Source organism: Muscardinus avellanarius (assembly GCF_963383645.1).
Source record: "Muscardinus avellanarius genome assembly, chromosome: 10".
Taxonomy (NCBI): Eukaryota; Metazoa; Chordata; class Mammalia; order Rodentia; family Gliridae; genus Muscardinus; species Muscardinus avellanarius.
The window spans coordinates 89371138-89395671 of record NC_137796.1 but is presented as its reverse complement, the minus strand read 5'-3'; the positions used below and the strand labels follow the sequence as shown (position 1 = coordinate 89395671).

Sequence of the window (24534 nt, the reverse complement as noted above, 5' to 3'; positions counted from 1 at the left end):
CCCCTGGGTTCAATCCCCCGTACCTCTCCCCACAATAAAAAAGAGAGATAATCCCTGTGCGGACAGCTCAGAGGTGCCTAGAATTGCTTTCCCCTTTCTCTGCTCTTCTCTCTCTACAGCCAGGAAAACTCCACAGTGTATGTCAGCTTCACCCCCAAAGGCCCCAAGACCCACACAGTGAAACACATCTACCAGGTATGAACCGCAGCGGGGACGGGTCCTTCAGGCCTGTCCTGGAGATGGGGGATGTGCAGGCCTACGGGACAGTCCCCATCCTCAGTGGGTCCGGCCCCCACCCGTTGTGTAATCCTGGCTACGTGGCTGCCCAGCCTCCGCTTAAACGCTTCCTCCGGCAGCATGCTCGCCACACACCTCCTGCCTCCCGACACGTCAGTTACGGAGTCACAGAACTTGAGAGCAGGCTCAGGGAGAAGCTAGTTTTTTACTCAAACACTCAATGAGCTAGTGTTCTACTTGGGGGACAGTGCTAGGTGCCGGGTCCCTGCCCCAAACGCAAGTCCTGCGACTGGTGGTTTATATGCACACCCCTGCAATTCTCACCAGCCCGTGAGATCCCGTAAGATAGTCATTTCCATTCCCATGATTCAGAGGAGCAATCTGGCACAGACTGGTCAGTAGCTTGCCCGGGCTACAGAAAACAAGGAGAAAGGGTCAGATTCAGACATGGATTTGAATATGCAAATTCATGTGTTTCACCTCCAGGTTTATGATCTGCCGCTTCTCAAGAAGTGGGGTCAGGGCTGTAGCAATAGTGTTTCTTACCAGGGCTTAGAGGAGGGAAGCTGCCTTCCAAGTAGGGGGCTTGAGGGCGGAGGAGGCAATGATCAAGCCCAGTCTTTTACTTGGAAGGTTGAGTCAGGAGGATCTCAAACTCTGAGCCCAGGCTGGGCGATTTAGTGAGACCCTCTCTCAAAAAGGGCTGGAGATGCAGCTCAGTGGTAGAGCATCCTGGGATTCAATCCCCAATACTGGGGGGGGAAAAAACTATTTTTTGACTGGAGTATGTAGCTTAGTGATACAACATATGATTCACAGGAGGGAAACCTTTGTTCAATCCCAACACCAAAACAAAAGCCAAATGCCCGCTTTGTCACAGCCTATAAGTGCTAGGTACTGCACCAAGCAATAGGGAATGGGAGATGATAGAAGACACCACTCCTGCAGTCCAGAAGCTCACGAGATAAACCCTGACAGGCCCTCTCTGCCGTCCTGTCAGCAATGTTAGAGTGCGCTGGGACACAGCACAGGGAAGCTTCTCTGACTTTTCAAAATTAACCAGACTTTCAGAGGCGATGTTGGGGCAGGACCTTACAGGGCGTGAGAGCTTTCCATGTGGAGAAGGCAGGGAGAAGGGTGGGACCCACCTCAGAAGGCTGTGAGGACAGGGCCTAGGGTGGGCGCTTGCTGCACACTGCCTGACCATCAGGGCTGTTGGAACTGAGCCGGTGAGGACTGCAGGGCTCATGGGGTGGGATGGAGATCGGGGTGCCCGGCATTCAGACCCCGCTGTCCCTGTCCTCTGTGCCAGGTGAGGATCCAGCCTTCCATCCATGACCAAGACATGCCCGCCCTGGAGGCCTTGGTTGGGGTGCCACGGCCTCCCAGCGAGGGACCCATCACACACACGTGGAGGGTGCAGATGGTGAGTGCCATCCAGATGAGGGGGCTGCCAGGCCTGGGGCTGAGCCTGTCCTCAGTTGAGAATGGGGAGCTTGATGAGGGAAGGAGGGAAGGAAGGAAGGAAGGAAGGAAGGAAGGAAGGAAGGAAGGAAGGAAGGAAAGAAGGAAGGAAGGAAGGATGGATCGGAATCCCACAGACTCACCAATGTCTGAATCAACCAAGGACTAGTGGGAGGAAAATTGGAAAGCCCTGGTCTTACCTGGGATGGGCAGAGACCCAAGGCCAATTGGAGACCCTGCCCCTCACTCCTAGGAGCCTCCTGCCACCTGCCACCATGAGGATCTGAGGAGGCCACCCAGCACAGCGGAGGTATGGCAGATGAGCTAAAAGCGGGCTAGGGGCGGGCGGCGTGCAAGGGGAGCCCGGCCTCACTGACCCCTCTTCCTGCCCTGTCAGCCTTGTCTCCACGGAGCCCAGTTCCGCTGCCCAATTGTCTTCAAGCAGGAGATCCTCGTCCAAGTGACCGGGACCATAGAGCTGGTGGGAGAGATCGAGGTAGAGGTGGCACCTGCCCACCGCGAGACTGGCAGTGCCTGGGGGGCCAGGAGCCTTGGGGGGTGGGCTCCCCCACCATAGTCTCTCTCCACTTTTCTGATTTGATGAAAAATCCCTCGGGGTTACGCAGTTGCCAGTGAGTGAAATAGAACGCTGATTTGTTTGAAATGTGCAGGGCTGTTCTTGTGGGCCTGCGAAGAGTGCTCAGATGTACCTGATAGGACGTCGTCCCCTCGGATGGGGTGTGGCGCACTAGACTGCCCCGGTAGAGAGCCCAGTGGAGTGGGGTCACCTCCCTGGACCCACTCCCCTCCTCTTCTCCCCACTGTGTGGAGGTGGGGGCAGGCGCCAGTGGGTTCTTGACCTCGTTCCCATCCTCTGGCAGGCCTCCTCCATGTTCAGCCTCTGCAGCTCGCTGGCCATCTCCTTCAACAGCACCAAGCACTTCTACCTTTACGGCAGCAACGCGTCCCTGGCCCAGGTACCTACCTCCTCAGGGGCCCAGGAAGAGGCAGCAGAGGCGCTGTGGAGCCCCAGGGCAGAGCTGGGTGTGGGAGAAGCCAAAACCTGCCCCCAGCCAGAGCTCCCATCCGCTGGAAGGCAAGCTCACCACAAGGTGCCCTGTCAGATGAGTCAGGCTCTGGTGTCTGCTAAGGATCAATCTGATGGCAGCTTACCACCATCCCAGTGGTCCACAAGCAAAGAGGGCGAGCCTGGGCAGAGAGCAGCAAGTATAGAGAAAGCAAGCCAGGCCTGGTGATACATGACTGGAAACCCAGTACTTGGGAAGCTGAGGCAGGAGGATCGCAGGTTCAAGGCCAGCCTCAGCAACTCAGTGAAGCTCTATTTCAAAATGAAAAATAAAGCCGGTTGTGGTGGCGCACGCTTGTAATCCCAGCATTTGGGAGGCTGAGACGGGAGGATCGCAGTTCGCAGACAGCCTCACCTACTTAGTGAGACCCTGTTTCAAAATAGAGAATAAAAAATAGAGCTGAGGGTGTAGTTCAGAGGTAGAATGCCCCTGAGTTCCATCTCCAATATCATTAAAATAAATAGGGCTGGGGGTGTAGCTAGAGGTAGAATGTCCCTAGGCCAGCCGGGCGTGGTGGCACATGCTAGTAATCTCAGTACTGGGGAGGCTGAGACAGGAGGATATCAGGTTTACATCCAGCCTCAGCTACTTAGTGAGGCCCTCTGCAACTTAGTGAGACTCTATTTCAAAATAAAGAATAAAAATAGGGCTGGGGGTATAGTTTGGAGGCAGAATGTACCTGGGTTTAATCCCCTGAACCACACACACAAAAAAAAATTATTTATTATTGCGGTTGGGGGTATAGCTCAGAGGTAGAATGCCCCTGGGTTCAATTTCCAGAATAATAAATAAATAGCAGAAGCCAGACTTTGGAAGGTTTTGAATGCCGAGCTGAAAGTACGCTAGGGCTAATGAGAAGCCATTGAAGTCTTAGGGTGGGCTTGTGATGTGTGTTGGCCAAGTCACCATGGTGACTGCCGTGGGCAATGCACTGGAGGGAGGGTCAGGAGCCGGAGCCCAGTGCCATGATACAGCCCAGGAGGACCTGCCGAGCCGGGACCGGACGGCACACAGGGACTTCCGGCCTGGGAAGGCGCTTCCTTGCACTCAGCTCCTCCTCCTCCCCCAGGTGCTGATGAAGGTGGACGTGGTGTACGAAAAGGAGATGCTCTATCTGTACGTGCTGAGCGGCATCGGGGGACTGCTGCTGCTGCTGCTGATTTTCCTAGTGCTGTACAAGGTGGGGATGGGCATTGCCGCGATAGCTGGGGTGGGCACGCTGGCAGGGGCCAAGGAGGAGCCCACCAAGGCCAGGGAGCATTCGAGGCAAAAAAGGTGTCAACCTGCTTTGTCCTGAAGATAAGGCTACTGAGGCCCACAGAGCGAGCGAGAGTTTTCCACAATTGTTCATCTGAGCACTGGCAGAGCCAGGGCTAGGTACCCTGGGAGAAGAAGGAGCAGGAAATGCCTATATAGTGAGGGCCTCCTAGTGCAGGCCCTGTGCCAGGCCCCATAAAACACAGGCACATAGCACAGGTAGGACCCTGCCTGGGAGCCCGCAGTCTAGAAGGAAGGACAGGCAGGAATGTGGAGAATGAGGGCCACGGGGACCTGTGTGCTCTGCAGGAGGGAACAGAGGCCTGACTCAGGCCGGGAGGGCCCAGGAAATCCTCCTGGCAGAGATGACATCCAAGGTGGTATTTGAAAGATGATAGAAGTTGGAGAGGAAGAAAAGTGGAGGGCAGATGTCCCATGTAAAAAAACCTCAAATAGAAACAGGGCGTGGTGGCGCACACTTGTAATCCCAGCATTCGGGAGGCTGAGACTGAGCGATCGTGGTTTGCGGACAGCCTCAGCTACTTAGTGAGGGCCTCTGCAACTTAGTGAGACCCTGTTTCAAAATAAGAATAAAAAATAGGGCAGGGGGTGTAGCTCAGAGGTCAAATGCCCCTGGGTTCCATCCCCAAACCCACAATCAATCAATCAATCAATCAATCAATAAAATTTTAAAACCTCAAATATTACAGAAAAGAGAACAGAACATAGGAGATCATTTTCTGTCTATTGTATCCCCAGAGGGTTGCCATTTACACCCATTTTTTATATTTCTTCAAGTTATAATTTTGTTAATGTATGTGTATATGTATGAATATGAGAGGAAAAGTTGATTTGTGTATATGTTCAGATCATAAATGAGACCTTCTATATAAACCACTTGGGAGCTTGTGTTTTCTTTCTTTTCTGTACTGAAGTTTGAACCCAGAGGCATTCTACCCCCAAGCTATACTCCCAGCATCATTTTAGTTTTTATTTTGAAACAGAGTCTTGTTAATTTTCTGAGACTAACTTATAACATGCAATACTCCTGTCTCAGTCTCCCAAATACTGAGGTTGTAGGCATGTACCGCCACACTTGACTCCCAGTCTGTTTTTTTTTTTTCTTTTTCTTTTTGGGTACTGGGGATCAAACCCAGGGGCATTCCACCTCCACGCTACAGACAGCCCCAGCCCAATTTTATTTCTTATTTGGAAACAGGGTCTCGCTAGGTTGCTGAGAGCCTCACTAAGTTTGCTAAGGCTGGCTTTGAACCTGCGATCCTCCTGTCTCAGCCTCCCAAGCGCGGGGATGACAGGCGTGTGCACACGGCCAGCTCTGCATGGACTTCTTTTCATTCACTGTTCCTCCTCCTACAGGTTGGCTTTTTCAAACGGAACCTGAAGGAGAAGATGGAGGCCAATGGGAGCATCCCAAATGGGTTCCCCGGAGAAGACGCTGAGCCCCTGGCAGCATCTAAAGAACAGGCCACAGATCAGGACTGTCTGGAGCCCCTCCATCAGGACGAGGCCCAGGGTGGAGCCGACAAGGACTGAGGCCCTGGCCGGGTGCACGGAGGGCCCAGGACTGGACTTGAGACCTGGGGGTGCTCAGCTCTGCCTGCTTCTCCCTGTGTGTCCTCTGGCAACTGACGGCTCTCCCTAGGCCTCAGTTTCTCCGTCATGAGCGGACCTTGTTCCTTCCTGCCTCGTCTGCAGGCTTTCGGTGAATTTGCTAAGGGACCAGCCAGGAAGGCTTCAGAGGTGAGGCCTTGTGATTATGGATGGCCCTGGCTGTCTTGGTTTTCTCCCTTGGAAGAGAACATCTGATTTAAATTTGAAGAAACTGCCAGGCATGGTGGTGCACACCTGTAATCCCAGCCACTCGGGAGGCTGAGGCAGGAGGACCACAACTTCCAGGCCAGTTGTGGCAACTGAACAACTTAGTGAGACCCTGTCTCAAAGTAAAAAATAAAAAGGGCCCTGGGGGTGTAGCTCAGAGGCAGAGCGCTTGCCTAGCATCTCAAGGCACTGAGTTTGAGCGACAGCACTGCAAAAATCTAGACAAACAAACAAACAAACAAACAAAAATAAATAAATAAATAAATAAATAACTGTATGCGGTGGTGCACGCTTGTAATCCCAGCATTTGGGAGGTTTAAGATAGGAGGATCCTAGTTCCCAGACAGCCTCAGCTACTACTTAGAAAGGCCCTTTGCAACTCAGTGAGACCCTGTTTTAAAATAAAGAATAAGCCAGGCGTGGTGGTGCACGCTTGTAATCCCCGCGCTTGGGAGGCAGAGACAGGAGGATCGCGCAGGTTCGAAGCCAGCCGTGCGCACTGGCTTAGGGAGACCCTGTTTCCAAATAAAAAATATAAAAATAGGTCTGGGAGTGTAGCCCGGAGGTAGAAGGGCTTCCAGGAACCCCAGTACCACCAAAAAATAAATAAATAAAATAAAGAATAGCTGGACGTGGTGGTGCACACTTGTAATCCCAGCATTCAGAAGACTGGACCAGAGGATAGAAGTTCGCGGACAGCCTCAGCTACTTAGCAAGGCCCTTTGCAACTCAGTGAGACCCTGTTTTAAAAATTAAAAAAGACAGCCGGGCGTGGTGGCGCACACTTGTAATCCCAGCATTTGGGAGGCTGAGACAGGAGGATCACACAGGTTCGAAGCCAGCCTCAGCTACTTAGTGAGGCTCTCAGCAACTTAGACCCTGTTTCCAAATAAATTATTTTTTAAAAAATAGGGCTGGGGATGTAGCCCAGAGGTAGGAAAGCCCCTGGGTTCCACCCTCAGTACCACAAAATAAATAAGTAAATAAAAAAGGACTAAAACATAGGGCTGGGGGTATAACTCAGAGGTACAATCCTCCTGGGTTCCATTTCTTTAGTACCGCAAAAATAAGAAAGTGGAAGGAAGGAAGGAAGGAAGGAAGGAGAAAGAAAAGGAAGAAAGAAAGAAAGGATAGATAGATGATAGGTAGATAGATGATAGATAGGGCTAGGGGTGTAGCTCAGAGGTAGAATGCCCCTGGGTTTCACCCCCAGTACCACAAAAATAAATAAAAATAAAAAGGAAGAGCTGGGTAGCTCACTGGTATAATGCCCCTGGGTTCAGTCCCCAGTGCTATAAAAAAAAATTTAAGAAAGTGTAGTCTCAGGACCTGATGACAGTGCGGCCTTCACATCTGCCCTTGGATACCCAGATGCCCTAGTTGCCCACAACCTGCCCCTGCACTCTCACCCACACCCTGCTTCCAGAGAGCGCACCCTCTGCGTCTCTGCACTGCTGCTGCAGAGGCCTTGCTTTTTGGCCAAAAACCAAATTCCTTTGAGATGCTTCCCAAGGCCCTGCACAACTGGACCCCCGCGGCCTTCCTCAGCCTCTTCTGAGGAAGTCCCACCTCGATTTCTAGGCTCCAGTTACTTTGGCCTCTCCCAGGCGCCAAGCTCCTTCCTGTGTTCACACAGAAGGCCCTCCTCAGCTGGATCACTCTGCCTCCTCTTCTTCCCTGGCTTGCTCTCAGCCTCCAGATCTTTGCAGCATACAACATTCCTCAGGAAAGCCGACCCCGGCTCAGCTGGGCTCTGCACTGTCCACCTCACCTGTCCCTTGTCCCTCGCTTAATGATTTAGTGTGTGTGTGTGTGTGTGTGTGTGTGTGTGTGTGTGTTTGTGTGTGTGTGTTGAACCCAGGCACATATCTCCTCTGAGCTATAATCCCAGCCCTGTTTTATTTTTTATTTTGAAACAGGTTCTCATTAGGTTACTGAGAACCTCACTGACCTCGAACCTGCTTTCCTCCTGTCTTAGCCTCCCAAGCACTGGGATTACAGGCATGTGCCACCATGCCCGGCGATTTCTTTAATTTCTATCTCTCAAACAGTAAACTGCACGAGTGTCCACCTTGGGATCGCTGGCGATGTCACAGAGCTGTGTACAGAGTAGGTGCTTGACACAGTTTCATTGACTGATGATGTAGTCTCGGGAAAATATATAGAAAAGGTCTAGACTGGCCCCTGGCCTCTCTGTCCTTCAAGGCTCAGCCTGCCCAGGCTCCTTCCTCCCATTCAGTGACACCCCTCCCTGCCCCTGGCCCACACTCAAGGTGGGGACATGTCTGCTCACCTGGAGCCCCAGCACAGCGCCTGAACATACTCACTCAATAAATGTGAGATTCTGTCCAATTTTGTGATGTGCAATGTTCTAGCCTGGCTCAATTAAATGACAACCTCCCTTTCAGCCTCCACTAAGTGGGACCGAAATAATCAGCTCTGCTTCTTCTCTTCTTCTCTTTTCTTTTTGTGGTACTGGAGATTAAACCCAGCGGCATCCTACCTCTGAGCTATAACCCCAGCCTTATTTTATTTATTTAATTTTTTTATTTTTATTTATTTATTATTACTATTTTTGTGATAATGGGGATGGAACCCAGAGACTTTCTGCCTTCGGGCTATACTCCCAGACCTATTTTATGTTTTATTTGGAAACAGGGTCTCACTAGGTTGCTGAGAGCCTCACTTAGTTGCTGAGGCTGGCTTCGAACCTGTGTGATTCTCCTTTCTCAGCCTCCCAAGAGCTGGGATTACAAGCGTACGCCACCATGCCCGGCTTATTTTTTATTTATTTATTATGATTATTATTTACAGTACTGGGGATGGAACCCAGGGGCATTCTACTTCCAAGCTACATCCCCAGCCCTATTTTTTATTCTTTATTTTGAAACAGGGTCTCACTGAGTTGCAAAGGGCCTCACTAAGTAGCTGAAGCCGGCCTCAAACGGCGATCCTCCTGTCTCAGTCTCTCAAGTACCACCACGCCAGGCTTCTTTATTTTTTGTTTTGAAGTAAGATCTCACTGTGTTGCAGAGGGCCTCACTAGGTTTCTGAAGTTGGCCTTAAGCTGTCCATCTTCCTGTTTCAGCCTCCCAAGTAGTGGAATTACAAGCATGTGCCAACACACCTGGCTTTTTTTTTTTTTTTTTTTGGTAATTATTTTGCCATCATGACCCTCAAATACTGACCTGTACCTGACATTATGAGTTAATTTCAAACAAAGGGAGAGAGACTGCTGCTGTAGTTCAGTGGTAGAAAACTTGCCAATATGCATGAGGCCCTGGGTCCCATCCCCAACACAGCAAAAAGAATAAAAAGAACCAGGGGTTGGGGGCGGGGAAGCAGGAGAGAGACAGACAGACTGAGGCAGAGACAGACAGAGAGAATAGGAATAAATGAGACTGAACTAGAGAAAAAGGCAGGGGTCAGATGAATTTCACAATTCATTCAGATGAGAATATGAAAGCTGGGCATGGTGGCACATTCCTGTAATCCCAGCTACATGGGAGGCTGAGGCAGAATGAAAATGCATGAGGCCCTGTGTTTATCTCCAATACTATAAAAGAAAAATATATAAAAGAGATGGGAGTAGACGGGCCTGGAAGTGTAGCTCAGTAGTAGAGCTTTTGCCCAGCTAGCATGTGCACCTCAAAAAAAGGGGGGATTATGAACCTCTTTCTTTTTCATTTATTTATTTGTTTTTGTGGTACTAGTGATTGAACCCAGGGGAGTTCTACGTCTGAGCCACACCCCCAGTTCTATTTTATTTTTTACTTTGAAAAAGGGTCTCAGTAGGTTTCTGAGAGACTTTCTACATTGTGGAGGCTGTTCTCAAACCTGCGATCCTCCTGTCTCAGCCTCCCAAGTACTTGGATTATAAACATGTGCTACCACACCCAACTTTCTTTTATTTAAAAGAAGGATGAAGCCAGGAGTGGTGGTGCACTCTTATAATCTCAGCACTTGGGAGGCTGAGACAGGAGGATCACAGGTTCAAAGCCAGCCTCAGTTACTTAGTGAAGCTCTCAGTAACCTAATGAGACCCTGTTTCCAAATAAAAAATAAAATTGGGCTGGGGTATAGTTTAGGGTAGAATGCCTTTTAGTTCAATCCCCAGTAAACCCCCCCCCCAATAAAAGTAAGGATGGAGATGGTTGTTGTGATGCAGACTTGTGATCCTAGTACTTGGGAAACTGAGATAGCAGCCAGCCTTGGCAATTTAGGGAGGCCCTATGCAACTTAGTGAGTAGAGAATGAGGCTGGGGATATAATTCAGAGGTAGAAGCCAGGCGTGGTGGCGCACGCTTGTAATCCCAGCATTCAGAAGTCTGAGACCAGAGGTTCACGGACAGCCTCAGCTACTTAGTGAGGCCCTCTGCAACTTAGTGAGACCCGGTTTCAAAAAATAAAGAATAAAAAATAGGGCAGGGGGTGTAGCTCAAAGGTCAAATGCCCCTGGGTTCCATCCCCAGAGCCGCAGAAGGAAGGAAGGAAGGAAGGAAGGGTAAAAACTAGGGCTGGGGGTGTTCCTCAGAGGTAGAGTGCCCCTGGGTTCCATCCTCAGTTCTGCAATAAAAAGAAAAGAAAAAGAAAAAGAAATGGAGAGGGGGGCCTCACTCTACCCTAGTATAGTTAATAGGATACTCCCCACCCCTGGAATATTGAGTCACTAAGGCAGCTCCTGATCTGGCACTGGGAAAAGAGACAATGGTGCATCTGAATAAGGCAAGAGGTAAGAGGTAGCACAGTCAGTGACCTTTGACAGCCCCTCTGCTTAGGGGGAGTACACAAACGCTCCCAAGCCCGGAAAGACCCGAGACAGCCATGCAAAGCCTGCCAGTCGCTCCAGTCTCACCAGCCCCTGGTCCAGCCCGCAAGGAACCATGCGGATGGCTCCTAATATATCAAGAAGGAAACAGACCCATTTTCCCACAGCGTGGAGAAAATGTATAACTGTCAGAAATATCACGGAATTACTAAGAACACAGGAAAAGACACGTGGGTGTCATGAAATGTAGGCCAGATTCTATTCATCCAGTATTTCTCGAGTGCTTTGTGCCAGGCTCTGTTCTGAGGTCTGACGATGTAGTCATGAGAAGATGAGTCCCCACTCTCAGGAACTTTGCTCCAGCAAGAAAGTAGTACAGAAGTGAAAGGAGAAAAGGGCTGGAAGAAAATAACGCAGGATGACAGTTTAGGGGGTGATGGAGAAGGCCATTTTATATTCTATTTATTTACTTCTTTATTTATTTATTTTTGCAGTACTGGGGACTGAACCCAGGGACATTCTACCTCAGAGCTAAACCCCCAGCCCTATTTTTTATTCTTTATTTTGAAACAAGATCTCACTACATTGCAAAGGGCCTCACTAAGTAGCCGAGGCTGGCCACAAACTGCAATCCATCTGTCACAGCTTCCTGAATGTTGGGATTTCAAGCCTCTGCCACCAGGACTGACTTTTTTTTTTTTTTTTTTTTTTTTTTTTGCAGTACCAGGGATGGAACCCAGAGGCATTGTGCCTCCAAGCTATGCCCTCAGCCCTATTTTTTAGTCTTTTTTTTTGTGTGTGTGTGGTACTGACTGGGGTTCCTGAAACCCTTCCACCTTCGGGCTACATTCCTAGACCAATATTTATATTTTTATTTGGAAACAGGGTCTCTCTCTCTCTCTTTTTTTTTTTTTTTTTTTTTTTTTTTTTTGTGGCTCTGGGAATGGAACCCAGGTGCATTTGACCTCTGAGCTACACCCCCCTGCCCTATTTTTTATTCTTTATTTTGAAACCGGGTCTCACTGAGTTACAGAGGGCCTCACTAGGTGGCTGAGGCTGTCCGCGAACTGCGATCCTCCAGTCTCAGCCTCCCAAATGCTGGGATTACAAACGTGCGCTACCATGCCCGGCTCAAGAAACAGGGTGTCTTAAATCAGCGAGGCTGGCTTCAAACCTGCGCGATCCTCCTGTCTCTGCCTCCCAAACACAGGGATTACAAGCGTGTGCCACCACCACACCGGGCTTTTTTTTTTTTTTTTTTTTTTTTGAAACAGGGTCTCACTGAGTTGTGAAGGGCCTCGCTAAGTAGCAGAGGCTGTCAGCGAACTGTGATCCTCTGGTCTCTGGTCTCTGCCTCTCGAATGCTGGGATTATAAGCATGCGCCACCACACCCGGCTTTTTTTTTTTTTTTTTTTTTTTTTTTTTGCGGGTCTGGGGATGGAACCCAGGGGCATTTGACCTCCGAGCTACACTCCCTGCCCTATTTTTTATTCTTTATTTTGAAACCGGGTCTCACTGAGTTGCAGAGGGCCTCACTAAGTAGCTGAGGCTGTCTGCGAACCGCAATCCTCCAGGTCTCAGCCTCCCGAATGCTGGGATTACAAGTGTGCGCCACCATGCCCGGCTTATTTTTTATTTTTTAAAACAATCCCACTAGGTTGTTGAGGCAGGCTTCAAACCAATCCTCCTGTCTCAGCCTCTCAAGTACTGGGATTACAGTAATGGGCCACTGTGCCCAGGGTCCCAAAGATCCTTTTTTTACATGATATGTATCAATTTAGAAGTTAAAGTGAGAAAATCTTAAAACATGAGAACACTCAAGCCCACACTACACATGAGCTGCCAGGGTGATGACATCTGTCATCCCCTGCCTTGTGGCCTCTAGAAAACACTGCACTTACAATAAAAGGAGGATGGCCGGGTGTGATGGCGCACGCTTGTGACCCCAGCATTTAGGAGGCTGACAGGAGGATCGCAGTTCTCAGCCTCAGCTACTTAGTGAGGCCTCTGCAACTCAGTGAGACCCTGTTTCAAATAAAGAATAAAAAATAGGGCAGGGGGTATAGCTCAGAGGTAGAATGCCCAGGGGTTCCATCCCTAGTATTAAAGAAAAAGAAAAAGAGGATAAAAAGTACAGAACAAAGCTGAGCGTGGTTGCGCACACTTGTGATCCCAGCATTCGGGAAGCTGAGACCGGAGGATCATGGTTTGCGGACAGCCTCAGCTACTTAGTGAGACCCTGTTTCAAAATAAAGAATAAAAAATAGGGCAGGGGGTGTAGCTTGGAGGTCAAATGCTCCTGGGTTCCATTCCCAAACCCGCAAAAAAAAAAAAAAAAAAAAAAAAAAAAAAAGTACAAAACATCTTAGTATGGCCGAGGAAGAGTCAAAACCCAGTCCTCCCCGGGTTGGATTCAGGCTGTGCTGCCTCCCAGATGTGTCATGTAGGCAATGACTTCACATTCCTGGGCTTATTTTCTTCATCTTTATTTATTTTTAATTTTATTTTATTTATCTTTATTGAAAATAAATGGTATACACTTATACTATACTTGGTGCCCTCTCCCTCCGCCCCGTTTTCCGTTCCCCCCACTCCCAACAATGAGTGTCCAGGTTTTTTTTTACACATATTCAGATGTAGCTCCTCCATTAATCAACCTCAGCCTTCTTCCTCCCCTATCCTTCCATTCTAGCTTTCCTGAGGTTTCCCCTCCATCTCTGGAGTCCCTATGGTGTCCCCAATGCTCCCTAGTTTGGGCATATTAGAGGAAACATATGTCCCTTCTCTTTCTGTGCTTGGCTGATCTCACTTAACATAATGCTCTCCAGGTCTTTCCATCTTCTTGCAAATGACATGCTATTGTTCTTTATAGCTGAATAGAAATCCATTGTGTGTATTTCCCATAATTTTGCAATCCATTCATCTGTTGATGGGGACTTGGGTTGGTTCCATATTTTGGCTATTACGAATTGTGCTGCTATGAACATGGGTATGCATATGTTGCTGTAGTTCTCTGATTTCAACCCCAAATGCTGGGATTACAAGCATACACCATCATGCCCAGCTTTAAATAATAATAATAATAATAATAATAATAATAATTATTATTATTATTATTATTATTATTTTGGTGGTACTGGTGGTGGAACCCAGAAGCTTTCTACATCCGGGCTATACTCCCAGACCTATTTTATATTTTTATTTGGAAACAGGGTCTCACTAAATTGCTGAGAGCCTCACTAAGTAACTGAGGCTGTCTTCAAAGCTGTGTGATCCTCCTGTCTCAGCCTCCCAAACGTAGGGATTATAAACACGCACCACCACGCCTGACTTCGACTTTTATTTTTTATTTGGAAACAGGGTCTCACCAAGTTGCAAAGGGCCACATTAAGTTGCTGAGGTTGGCTGTGAAACTGAGATCCTCCTGTCAGCCTCCCAAGTACTAGGATTACAAGCGTGTGCCACCACACATGGCTTGATTCTGCTATTTATTTACTTATTTATCTAATATTGGCAGTACTGGGGATTAAACCAGGGGTATTGAACTTTTTTTTTTTTTTTTTTTTGATGGTACTGGAGGTAGAACCCAGGGGCTTTCTACCTCTGGGCTATACTCCCAGACCTATTTTATATTTTATTTGGAAACAGGGTCTCTTAAGCCAGCAAGGCTGGCTTTGAACCTGCGCAATCCTCCTGTCTCTGCCTCCCAAGCGTGGGGATTACAAGCGTGTACCATCACACCCGCCTATACTGTATTTCTTAAGGAACAATGAAGCCAGGTGTGGTGGTAGAAATAAAATAGGGTTGGAGTTGTAGCTTGGAGGTAGAATGCCCCTGGGTTCAATCCCCAGTGCCATAGTAAATAAATACATAGGAATAATAAAAAGAAAAAAATGTCTATATGTGTTTAGAACAAATGCAGTTTTTCCCCTGAATACGTATTTGGTGGTGCTAGAGCATGAATGCAGGGTCTCATCATGCTAGGCACGCTCTCGCCTCTGAGCTCAACACTCAGTGTCCTAAGCAGTTTCAGTCCATGGTGGTAGAATTGGCAGATGTGAAGCCTGTGGATAAGGAGATAGGATTGTATAGAAAAGCAGATCAAGCCAGGTGAGGTGGTACATGCCGGTAATCCTAGTACTTGGAAGGCTGAGGTAGGAGGATGGTAGCTTCAGGGACAGCCTCAGTAAGGCTGAGACTCTCATCAACCTAGTGAGACCTTGTTTCAAAATAAAAAGAAAATAGGGCTGGGTGTGTGGCTCAGAAGTATGATACCATCGGGGGGTAGTGGCATACACTTGTAATCCCCGCGCTTGTGAGGCTGAGACAGGAGGATTGTGCAGGTTCGAAGCCAGCCACAGCTACTTAGTGAGGCTCTCAGCAACTTAGTGAGACCCTGTTTCCAAATAAAATATAAAATAGGTCTGGGAGTATAGCCTGGAAGTAGAAAGCCTCTGGGTTCCACCCCCAGTACCACCAAAATTAATAAATAAATAAATAAATAAATAAATAATAAAGTCTACAGGAAGGCCGGGCATGACAGTGCACACTTGTAATCCCAGCATTTGGGAGGCTAAGACAGGAGGATCCAGGTTTGTGGACAGCTTCAGCTACTTAGTGAGGCCCTCTGCAACTCAGTGAGATCTGTTTCAAAGTGAAGAATAAAAAATTCAGGCGGGGGGTGTAGCTCAGAGGTAGAATGTCCCTGGGTTCCATCCTCAGTATTGAAAAAAAAAGAAAAAAACTACGGAAAGATGTGCATAAGTTATATGCAAGTATTATACCATTTTATTTTATTGTATTTTTTTTTGTGGTACTGGGAATGGAACCCAGGGGCATTCCACTTCTAAGCTATACCACCAGCCTTATTTTTATTCTTTATTTTAAAACAAGGTCTCACTAAGTAGCTGAGGCTGTCTGCGAACCTGTGATCCTCCTGTCTCAGACTCCCAAGTACTGGGATTACAAACATGTGCCACCACACATGATGGCCATTTTATTTTATTATGGACCTGAGCATCCTCAGATTTTGGTTTCCACAGAGGGTCCTGGAACCAGTCAGCCATGGATACTAAGGATGACTATACTCAGGGTCATACAAGCCACTTCTTTCTTATTATTATTTTCTTCTTCAGGACTGGGATGGAACTGGGATGGAACCCAGAGGCATTCTACCTCCAAACAATACCCCCCAGCCCCATTTTTTTTTCTTTATTTTGAAACAGGGTCTCACTGAGTTGCAAAGGGCCTCACTAAGTAGCTGAGGCTGTGAAACTGGATCCTCCTGTCTCAGCCTCTCAAATGCTGAGATTACAAGCGTGCACCACCATGCCCAGTTTATTTTCTTCTTCTCCTTTTCCTCCTTCTTCTTCTTCATAGTAGTAGTAGTTCTGGAGAGTGAACCCAAGGGCATTCTACCTCTGAGCAATGCCCCTAGACGACCCCTCTTTTTTTGTTGTTGTTCTTGTTCTTGTTTTGTTGTTGTCGTTCCTGGGGATTGAACCAGGTTCCTTGGGCATGCTAGGCAAGTGCTCTATCATTGAGCTACATCCCCAGCCATCCCCAACCCCTTTTACTTTTTTTAAAATTTGAAACAGTGTCTCCCTAAATTACTGAGGCTGGTCTGGAACCTGCAACTCTTCTCAGCCTCACAAGTACTAGGATTACAGGAGTAATGTTTTACCTTAAAAATTTTGTTGTTGTTGCTATTGTGGCACTGGGGATGGAACCTAAGTGCATTCTACCTTGGAACTACACCCCCAACCCTATTTTATTTTTTACTTTAAAACAGGGTTTCGGCCAGGCGTGGTGGCGCACGCTTGTAATCTCAGCATTCGGGAGGCAAAAACCGGAGGATCGCGGTTTGCGGACAGCCCCAGCTACTTAGTGAGGCCCTCTGCAACTTAGACCCGGTTTCAAAATAAAGAATAAAGCCGGGCGTGGTGGTGCACGCTTGTAATCCCCTCGCTTGGGAGGCGGAGACAGGAGGATCGCGCAGGTTCGAAGCCAGCCACGCTGGCTTAAGAGACCCTGTTTCCAAAAATATATAAAAATAGGTCTGGGAGTGTAGCCCGAAGGTAGAAGAGCTACCAAGAACCCCAGTATGACCAAAAATAAATAAATAAGGAAAGAAAGAAAGAATAAAAAATAGGGCAGGGGGTGTAGCTCAGAGGTCAGATGCCCCTGGATCCCATCCTCAGACCCCCCCGCCCAAAAAAAAACAAGGTCTTATTAAGTTGCAGAGGGCCTAAGTTGCTGAGGCTGGCACAAACCTGCCATCTTCCTGTCTCAGCCTCCCATGTACTGGGATCATAAGCATGCACCACCATGCCTGGCTCAAAAAATATTTAAAGTTTGAAAAGCAAGCCCTGTGTAGTGTCACATGCCTTTAATCTCAGTACTTGGGAGGCTGAGATAGATCACAGGTTTGTGATCAGCAATTTAGCGAGGCCTCCCTCCTGCAACTTAGTGAGACTCTGTTTCAAAGGAATAAAAAATAAAATAGGGCTGGAAGTATAGTCCAGAGGCAGAAAGCCCCTGGTTTTGATCCCCAGATTCACCAAAAAAATAATAAAGAGCCGGACATGGTGGCGCATGCTTGTAATCCCAGCATTTGGGAGGCTGAGACAGGGGAATTGTGGTTCCCGGCCAGCCTCAGCTACTTAGGCCCTTTGCAACTCAGTGAGACCCTGTTTCAAAATAAAGAATAAAAAATTGGGAAGGGGGTGTAGCTCAAAGGTCAAATGCCTCTGGGTTCTATCCCCAGACCTGCAAAATAATAATAATAATAATAATAATAATAATAATAATAATGGTTTGAAAACCATGCAAACTGAATTGAGCTACATGAACACTGGGTCTCTTCCAGAGATGGTGGGTTCTGAGAGGCTGATAGAAATGTGCTCAGAGAGGTTATTTGCTCTTTATAAGCTATACAAGGCCCTGATGATGAGCACTGAGCTGGGAGTGACATCTGGATTCAAAGATCCAAAAGACACAGTACGCCTCTGTGGCCATGTCCTGGGGGACGTGGAGCCAGGTAGACATGATCTGAGCATCACAACTCCTCTTAACCACAGACTGACTGAGCAAGTCACTTAGATCTGTTAGCTCCATTTTCTTCATCTGTGAAATAAAACGAGTAAGCCTTTGGAGGGGACTATCAGGCTATTAGTAGACTTTATCTCCAGATGTGCCAGCAGCAAGTGGCGCCCAAGGTGTGGGCTGTCCTCCTGAGCTAAGACCACAGCAGGTCACACTCCCAACAGCCTCAGACTCACTGATGGTGCTGACTTCACCTCCATTCCACAGCGGCCAAGTGGAGCTGGGATGGGAAGGCCGCTTCAAGGTGGGCAGGGCAGGGTGGTCCCACCAATCGGCATAGGAGTCCTAAAAAGGAAGCAACACTGGCAAATCAGGCCCAGCCTGTTAGAAGAATCATAGGGACTGAAGCAGTGGGCCAATCCTCACACTTAGCCAAATATATACCCTCCTTTAGGTGAGGCTGGCATAGCAGTTAAAGCCTGGAGAAATGATTCACCCAGATGATGGCTAGAGGTTCCAGCCTGGGGAACTAGCAGATAAGTGCTAGGAACCAGAGAGAGATGAGAATCAGTGTCTGTTTTCTGGCCCAAGGACAAGCCCTGTAATTTTTGGTGGTAGGGCACTAGGGATTGACCTAAGGGGCATTCTACTTCTGAGCTACACTTCCAGCCCTTTTTATTATTATTTTTTTTTTTTTTCAGTACTGGAGATGAAACCCAGGGGCATTCTACCTTCAAGCTACACCCCAGCCCTATTTTTTATTCTTTATTTTGAAAGAGTCTCACTGAGTTGCAAAGGGCCTAAGTAGTAGCTGAGGCTGTCCTTGAACCACAATCCTCCTGTCTCAGCCTCCTAAATGCTGGGACTTTAAGTGTGCACCACCACGCCAGGCTTCCTTTTTATTAATTTGAAACAGGGTCTCACTAAGTTGCTGAGGCTGTCCCCAAGCCTTCAATCCTCCAGTCTCAGCCTCGCAAGTACTGGGATTATAGGTGTGTTCCACCACGCCCATGCCCAACGACCCTCTGGGTCTAAGGGGTGGGATCCGCAGTGTCAAGGGCTCTCTCATACCTCCTGCACTGGGCCTGAGTTTGTGCAGTACACAAAGCACGGGACGTGAACCTGGATATGGGCAAATCATGGCTCCTGAATTTCAGATAAGATTCCAAGGAAACACTGAACATAAAAACACTTCCTAGACAAGGCCCTAGGGCTTCCCTGGCTGTCCAGTTATGCGTAGCGTCTCCTGCTGCCCAGGGCACTGTCCACACACGCATTTTAAGGACAAGTCTCTTTTACCACAGAAGGTTTTTATTGAACTAAAAGTCAGGGGCTCCAAAGCCTGAGGAAGACAAGGCAGGCTGGGGTTTGCACTCGAGGCCCAGGCCCTACCCCAGGGCCCCGGTCCCCACCCTACCTACCCTTTTACCCCCTTCCTGATTCAATGAGCGTCTCAGCAGCTACCAGTCTAAACTACCCACTCTAATTAGCCCCCCTCTCCCTCCCCCCTCCCCATCTAGCAAGTTGCCAAGCCAGGCACCCAGGAAGGAGCATGCTGCTGCCCAGGCCGCTCTCGCTGACCTCTCTCCGCATCTCTCCCAGGGTCTCCTGCTGCCCGTTTGGCCTCCCTCCAACCCCTCTCCACAGCCCATTTCCCATAAGTCCCCAGGGCATGTAAGTTCCTGCGCCCTGGCCCATCTCTTAGAATGCTCAGCTCCTGCATTCTCCTCCAGCTTTTCCACTATCCTCTCTAACGGGTTCTCCAGCTCCCGGCCCCCTCCCTTCTGCCCGCCACCTCCCCACCCCTGACGGGGCCGGGTCAGCGCCGGCCCGCCGCGTGGGTCCGCTGGTGGCGGATGAGGTCAGAGCTCTGGGAGAAGGCCTTTCCACAGTCATCGCACTTGTAGGGCCTCTCCCCGCTGTGGACCCGGTGGTGCTGCAGCAGCGTGGACGAGCGGCAGAAGCCCTTGCCGCACACGGCGCACCTGTAGGGCCGCTCGCCCGTGTGCGAGCGCTGGTGTTGAATCAGCGTGGAGGAGCGATTGAAGGTCTTGCCGCAGTCGGGGCAGCTGTAGGTGCGGCCTGGAAGGTGGGTGCGGGCGTGGATGGCCAGCACCGAGCTCTGGCCAAAGCGCTTGCCGCACTCCGGGCACTTGAAGGGCTTCTCACGGGCATGGCTGCGGGCGTGGGGAATAAGTGCCGACCGCTGTGAGAAGCTTTTGCCACAGATGCCGCAGCTGAAGGGCCTCTGCCCGGTGTGCACCCTCTGGTGGCTGCGCAGGGATGAGTTCTGGCTATAGCACTTGCCACACTCGGGGCAGCTGTAGGGCCGCTCGTGGCTGTGGGTGCGCTGGTGCCGCAGGAGGTAGGAGCTGTCGCCGAAGGCCTTGCCGCAGTGTGGGCACTTGTAGGGCTTCTGGCCAGAGTGGGTGCGCTGGTGGCGAAGCAGGTAGGAGCTGTCAGCGAAGGCCTTGCCGCAACGGGGACACTTGTAGGGCCGCTCGCCCGTATGAGTGCGCTGGTGTTTGATGAGGTCGGAGCTCTGGGAGAAGGCCTTGCTACAGACCTCACATTTATAGGGCTTCTCACCCGTGTGGATGCGCTGGTGCTGGATCAGGGTGGAGCCCCGCCCAAAGCTCTTCCCGCAGATGCCGCAAATGTTAGGCCTAGGGCCCTGCCCACCCCTGGCCCTGCCGCCCCGTCGACCCGGACCCCGAAGGGTCCCTGTCAGACCCAGGGGATTCTGAAGCATCTCAAACTGGGGTGTAGACAGCAAAGCCCCCGTAGGCATCTCAAAAGGCGGCCCTAGGGGCAGGGCTCCTGTGGGCTGTTCCCCAAACCCCTGAGTGAAGGAGTCCAGGGGGTGAACTCCTAAGGAGGGGATATTTAAGGTATTCTTTTCCTCTGGGTTTGGAAGCATGTCTGCGCCTTCCTGAAACTTAGAACTTTCAGCTTCAAATTTAGGGCTTTGGGTTTTAAACTCAGCATTCTGAGGTTCAATTCTAGGGCTTGAGGGCTCATACTCCAGGCCCTGGGATTCATACCTGGAACTCTGAGATTCAAATTCGGGGCTCTGGGATTCATACCCAGGGCTCTTGGGCTCATACCCAGGGCTCCGGGGTTCATATCCAGGACTCTTAGGGTCGTAGCCAGGGCTTTGGGGTTCATACCCAGGGCTCTCGGTTTCAAACTCAGGGCTCTGAGGATCTGATTCAGGGCTTCTGGGTGCAAACTCAGGGCTTGGGGGCACAAACCCAGGGCTTCGGGTCTCAAACCCTGGGCTTTCCGGCTCAAATCTGGGGCTTTGGGATTCAAACTCTGGACTTTGTGGCTCAAACCCAGGGCTTTGTGGTTCAAGCCCAAAAGGTATCTCTTCAACTTCATAGTCCCCACTGCCTTCTTGGTGAGAAATTTCTTCTTCCTCATTCTCATTCGTGTTGCCTGCAGGGTCAGAGAATTACAGAAAATCCAGATTGTGTGTGGGGCCTGGAAGGTCATTTGACCCATTAGCTGCCACAAATCTCTTCAGCTCCCCAAGCAGGCTTGCTGGCCTTAGAGCAGGTGCTGAAATTCCCAATCCCTGGGGGCAGACCCGGGAACCCAGTCCCCAGCCCCCACCCCAAGTCCCAGGAGTCCAAGCCCCCTCCCGCTCTCTTTCCCTCCCAGACCACGGCCCCTTCTCCCACTCCCAGGTACACTCCTCGGAGGAGTATTCCCTCCCTCACCTTTGAGGCACCCTTCGGGGTTCCCCATTTCGTCAGGACTTTGCACCTCCCGGGGCTCGAGGCCCCACGGCGACGCCTCCCGCTCCATCCCCGCCAGCTCCCAGTGCAGCGGCGGTGGTGATGGTGGACGATCCTGCGACCCTGCCTGAACACCTTGAGACCTGGGCCCTCGCCACTCGCCCGCTCAGCGCTGCCCAGGGGACCCGGCTGCCCAGCCCCGGCCCCAGAGGCCGGACGTCTTGACCCTGGGCCTCTCGGGCCTGCCGGGCCCCTCCCCACCCGCGGCCCCGCCCCCCAAGGTCTCGGCTGGTCCTGTGGCCCTCACCGCCCCCCCCACGCGTCGTGGCCTCGGAGATGAGGGGCTTCACGACTGGCCCCGCAGCCCCTGGCCGCCGCGGCTCGCCCAAGACCCCGCGGTCCGGCCCCCCAGCCCTGGGCTGGGCTGCGGCTCGCGACCCCCTCCCCCCACACAGGAAGTGTCCGTCCGCGGCCAGTTCCCCCCTCTGGCTAGCGCCGCGGCCTCTCTAGGAGCGGCTGGAGGTGGAAACTCGTTGGCATTAACCCTGGGCTGGATGGCCCCGGCGATGGGGCGAGGGGAGACCCGGCGTCCCGGAGCCGGCGGGAGAAGCTACGGCAGTTTGTGTGCCTGTGTCCTGGGTCTCCGTCCGTCCAGGGGCCTGTCTGATCTCCTGGGCCCTGTGTCCGTCAGTGCGTGTGGCCAAGGGCGAGGCGACAAGAGAGACCAAGGTCAACGAGAAGGAGCGACGCTACCGGCGCCAGCGGGGGCGGTGTCTGAGCGCCTCTCCGCTCCCGGCCTCCGGGTCAGCTCCGGCCGCGCTCGGGAGCCTAGGCGGACGCCGCTTTGACCTCACTAGGCTCTGGAGCCTGGGACCCCTCCGCTGAACTCCAGGCTCCCACACCCGCGCGCCCACCCCGGCTCCAGGCCCCCTCCCGTCCCCGCTCCTAGCCCTTCCTGCCCCCTCCTGCAGGGCTAGGAGAGTTGCCAAGGAGACAGCCCCGCCTCCATCCCAGAGGCGCCGCCCCCACTGCCCGGTGAGCTCAGTGATTGGACAACAGGGCTTGCGCTCTCCGCCCCGATCCCGCAGGCTGCCGGGCTGTAAGGGTCGGTTCCGTTTCTGTCCCCCGAAGTGCTTGGGGGATTAAGTGGGAGGTGTGTGCCAGGCATCTCCCCTTGAGCTTGGCCTGTGCTTTCAAAACTTTTCCCACCCCTATTTGCCCTCCATTATGTTTTATCTGAAGAAAGCCCAGGCATGTAAGGATAAACACCTTTCCTCCCCCTCTCTTCTCCACACTCCTTACTCCGCCCTTTCCTTCTACTTCCCACAGGTTCCAGGTGCTGAAGGGGCCAAGCTAGAGCTCTTTTCGCAGAGGAAATCTCCCCCCTTTCTTTTTTTCCTATCAGTCTACTGCTCCCCTCCATTTCCCCCAAAGCTTGAGTTTAATTCAATCCCTAGGAGAGTTACTCCCTGGTTCCTAGATTTTCTCACGGGGATGCAGGATTGCTTGCCCATGAGAGTGACGGAGTAGAGAGAAGAACTGGATGGAGAAAGAACCACCGTATGGCCTTTAAGGAATTCTCCAGATTGTAGAGGAAGGGGGCCTCAGAACACTGCCCTGGGTATAGCTTTGAATGCAGGCAAAAATGACCCTGGAAAGACAATAGTCCAATCTTGTCATTTTTCTATCCTTGCTGAAACAAGTTTGGTAGCATTCTTGACAGCTAATGAGCTAATTTGTCCTGTGTGAGTGATTGGGGGCAGCAGCCATGGGTTGTGTTTTCTTGCCTAACCAGACAAATGAAGGAAAGATGGCATTTTCCATTCTCCTTAAAAGAGATAAGAACGGCTGGGCGTGGTGGCACACGTTTGTAATCCCCCGCGCTTGAAGGGCGGAGACAGGAGGATCTTTCGAAGCCAGCCGCGCTCGCTGGCTTAAGAGACCCTGTTTCCAAATAAAAATATAAAAATAGGTCTGGGAGTGTAACCCGGCGGTAGAAGAGTTTCCAGGAACACCAGTACCACCAGAGAGAGAGAGAGAGAGAGAGAGAGAGAGAGAGAGAGAGAGAGAGAGAGAAAGAAGAAGAAGAAGAAGAAGAAGGAGGAGGAGGAGGAGGAGGAGGAGGAGGAGGAGGAGGAGGAGGAAAGAGAAGAAGAAGAAGAAGAAGAAGAAGAAGAAGAAGAAGAAGAAGAAGAAGAAGAAGAAGAAGAAGAAGAAGAGTAGTAATTTGGAGAATGACAGTGTTAAAAGCCTGGCAAAAAATTATCTCAATACAGGTTTACAAATAGAATCACAAAGATCTTTCCACAAATGAAGTGGCCCTCTAGAGGAGCAGCTTCCAGCTCCAAGCCTCTTCTGTCATGATGCCTGTTTGTCCTAAAACCTTTGCTAATAATAGCCCACATGGTCCACCTCTAAGGAGCCAACCACTGATCATGGAAAGAGCTGGACAAGGGCCACCCTCTCCTCATCCCGGAAGCACTCACACAGCTAAGTAGCAAAAGTTTCCTTTACAAGTCATGTTTCTCTGATCTCCAGCCTGCTTGTCCAGAATATTCACACGGGAAAGCAGTCATACTCTAGCCACCACTCTGACCCCATGCACTGCCTGCACTCTTCCCGTCACGAGTCCCCAAGCCCCAAGTGGCAGATGTCCAGCCAGGACTTTAGCTGCTCTAACACCAGCATTTCCACATGGGAATCTGGCCTCTCTGGTGCCACCTCCAGCCGGTCTCCACCAGCACCAGAGTCTTGTTTTGCAGAGGGCTTTCAGCAGACAGTCCACTTCCTGCATACCCACAGCAGTAAGAGGTTCTAAGGAGCTGGTAGCTGGGCTTGCTGGCACACATTTGTAATCCCAGGACTTGGGAGGCTGAGACAGGAGGATCAAGGTTCATGGCCAGCCTCAGCTACGTAGTGAGGCCCTCTGCAACTTAGACCTTGTTTCAAAATAAAGAATAAAAATAGGGTTGGGGATGTAGCTCAGAGGTAGAATGCCCCTGGGTTCCATCCCCAGTACCCCCCCCCCCAAAAAAAGGAGCTGGTATAGTCCTCTCTGATAAGGATTACAACTTGATCCAGCACCAACCAATC

General features: G+C 50.6%; 1 protein-coding gene across 1 annotated transcript in view; it reads left to right on the top strand.

Moving 5' to 3' along the window:
* Nucleotides 1-5600, top strand: part of ITGAL (integrin subunit alpha L) — a gene marked incomplete at both ends in the record, with an annotated part of 34615 nt that extends 29015 nt beyond the window's left edge. Inside the window, 7 exons of the mRNA XM_080703899.1 lie at nt 120-195; nt 1550-1663; nt 1955-2011; nt 2099-2197; nt 2583-2678; nt 3859-3969; nt 5424-5600. Of these exons, the coding sequence (XP_080560025.1) occupies nt 120-195; nt 1550-1663; nt 1955-2011; nt 2099-2197; nt 2583-2678; nt 3859-3969; nt 5424-5600 (730 nt within the window). The remainder of the gene's footprint in view (nt 1-119; nt 196-1549; nt 1664-1954; nt 2012-2098; nt 2198-2582; nt 2679-3858; nt 3970-5423) is intronic.
* Nucleotides 5601-24534: the final 18934 nt, after the last annotated feature.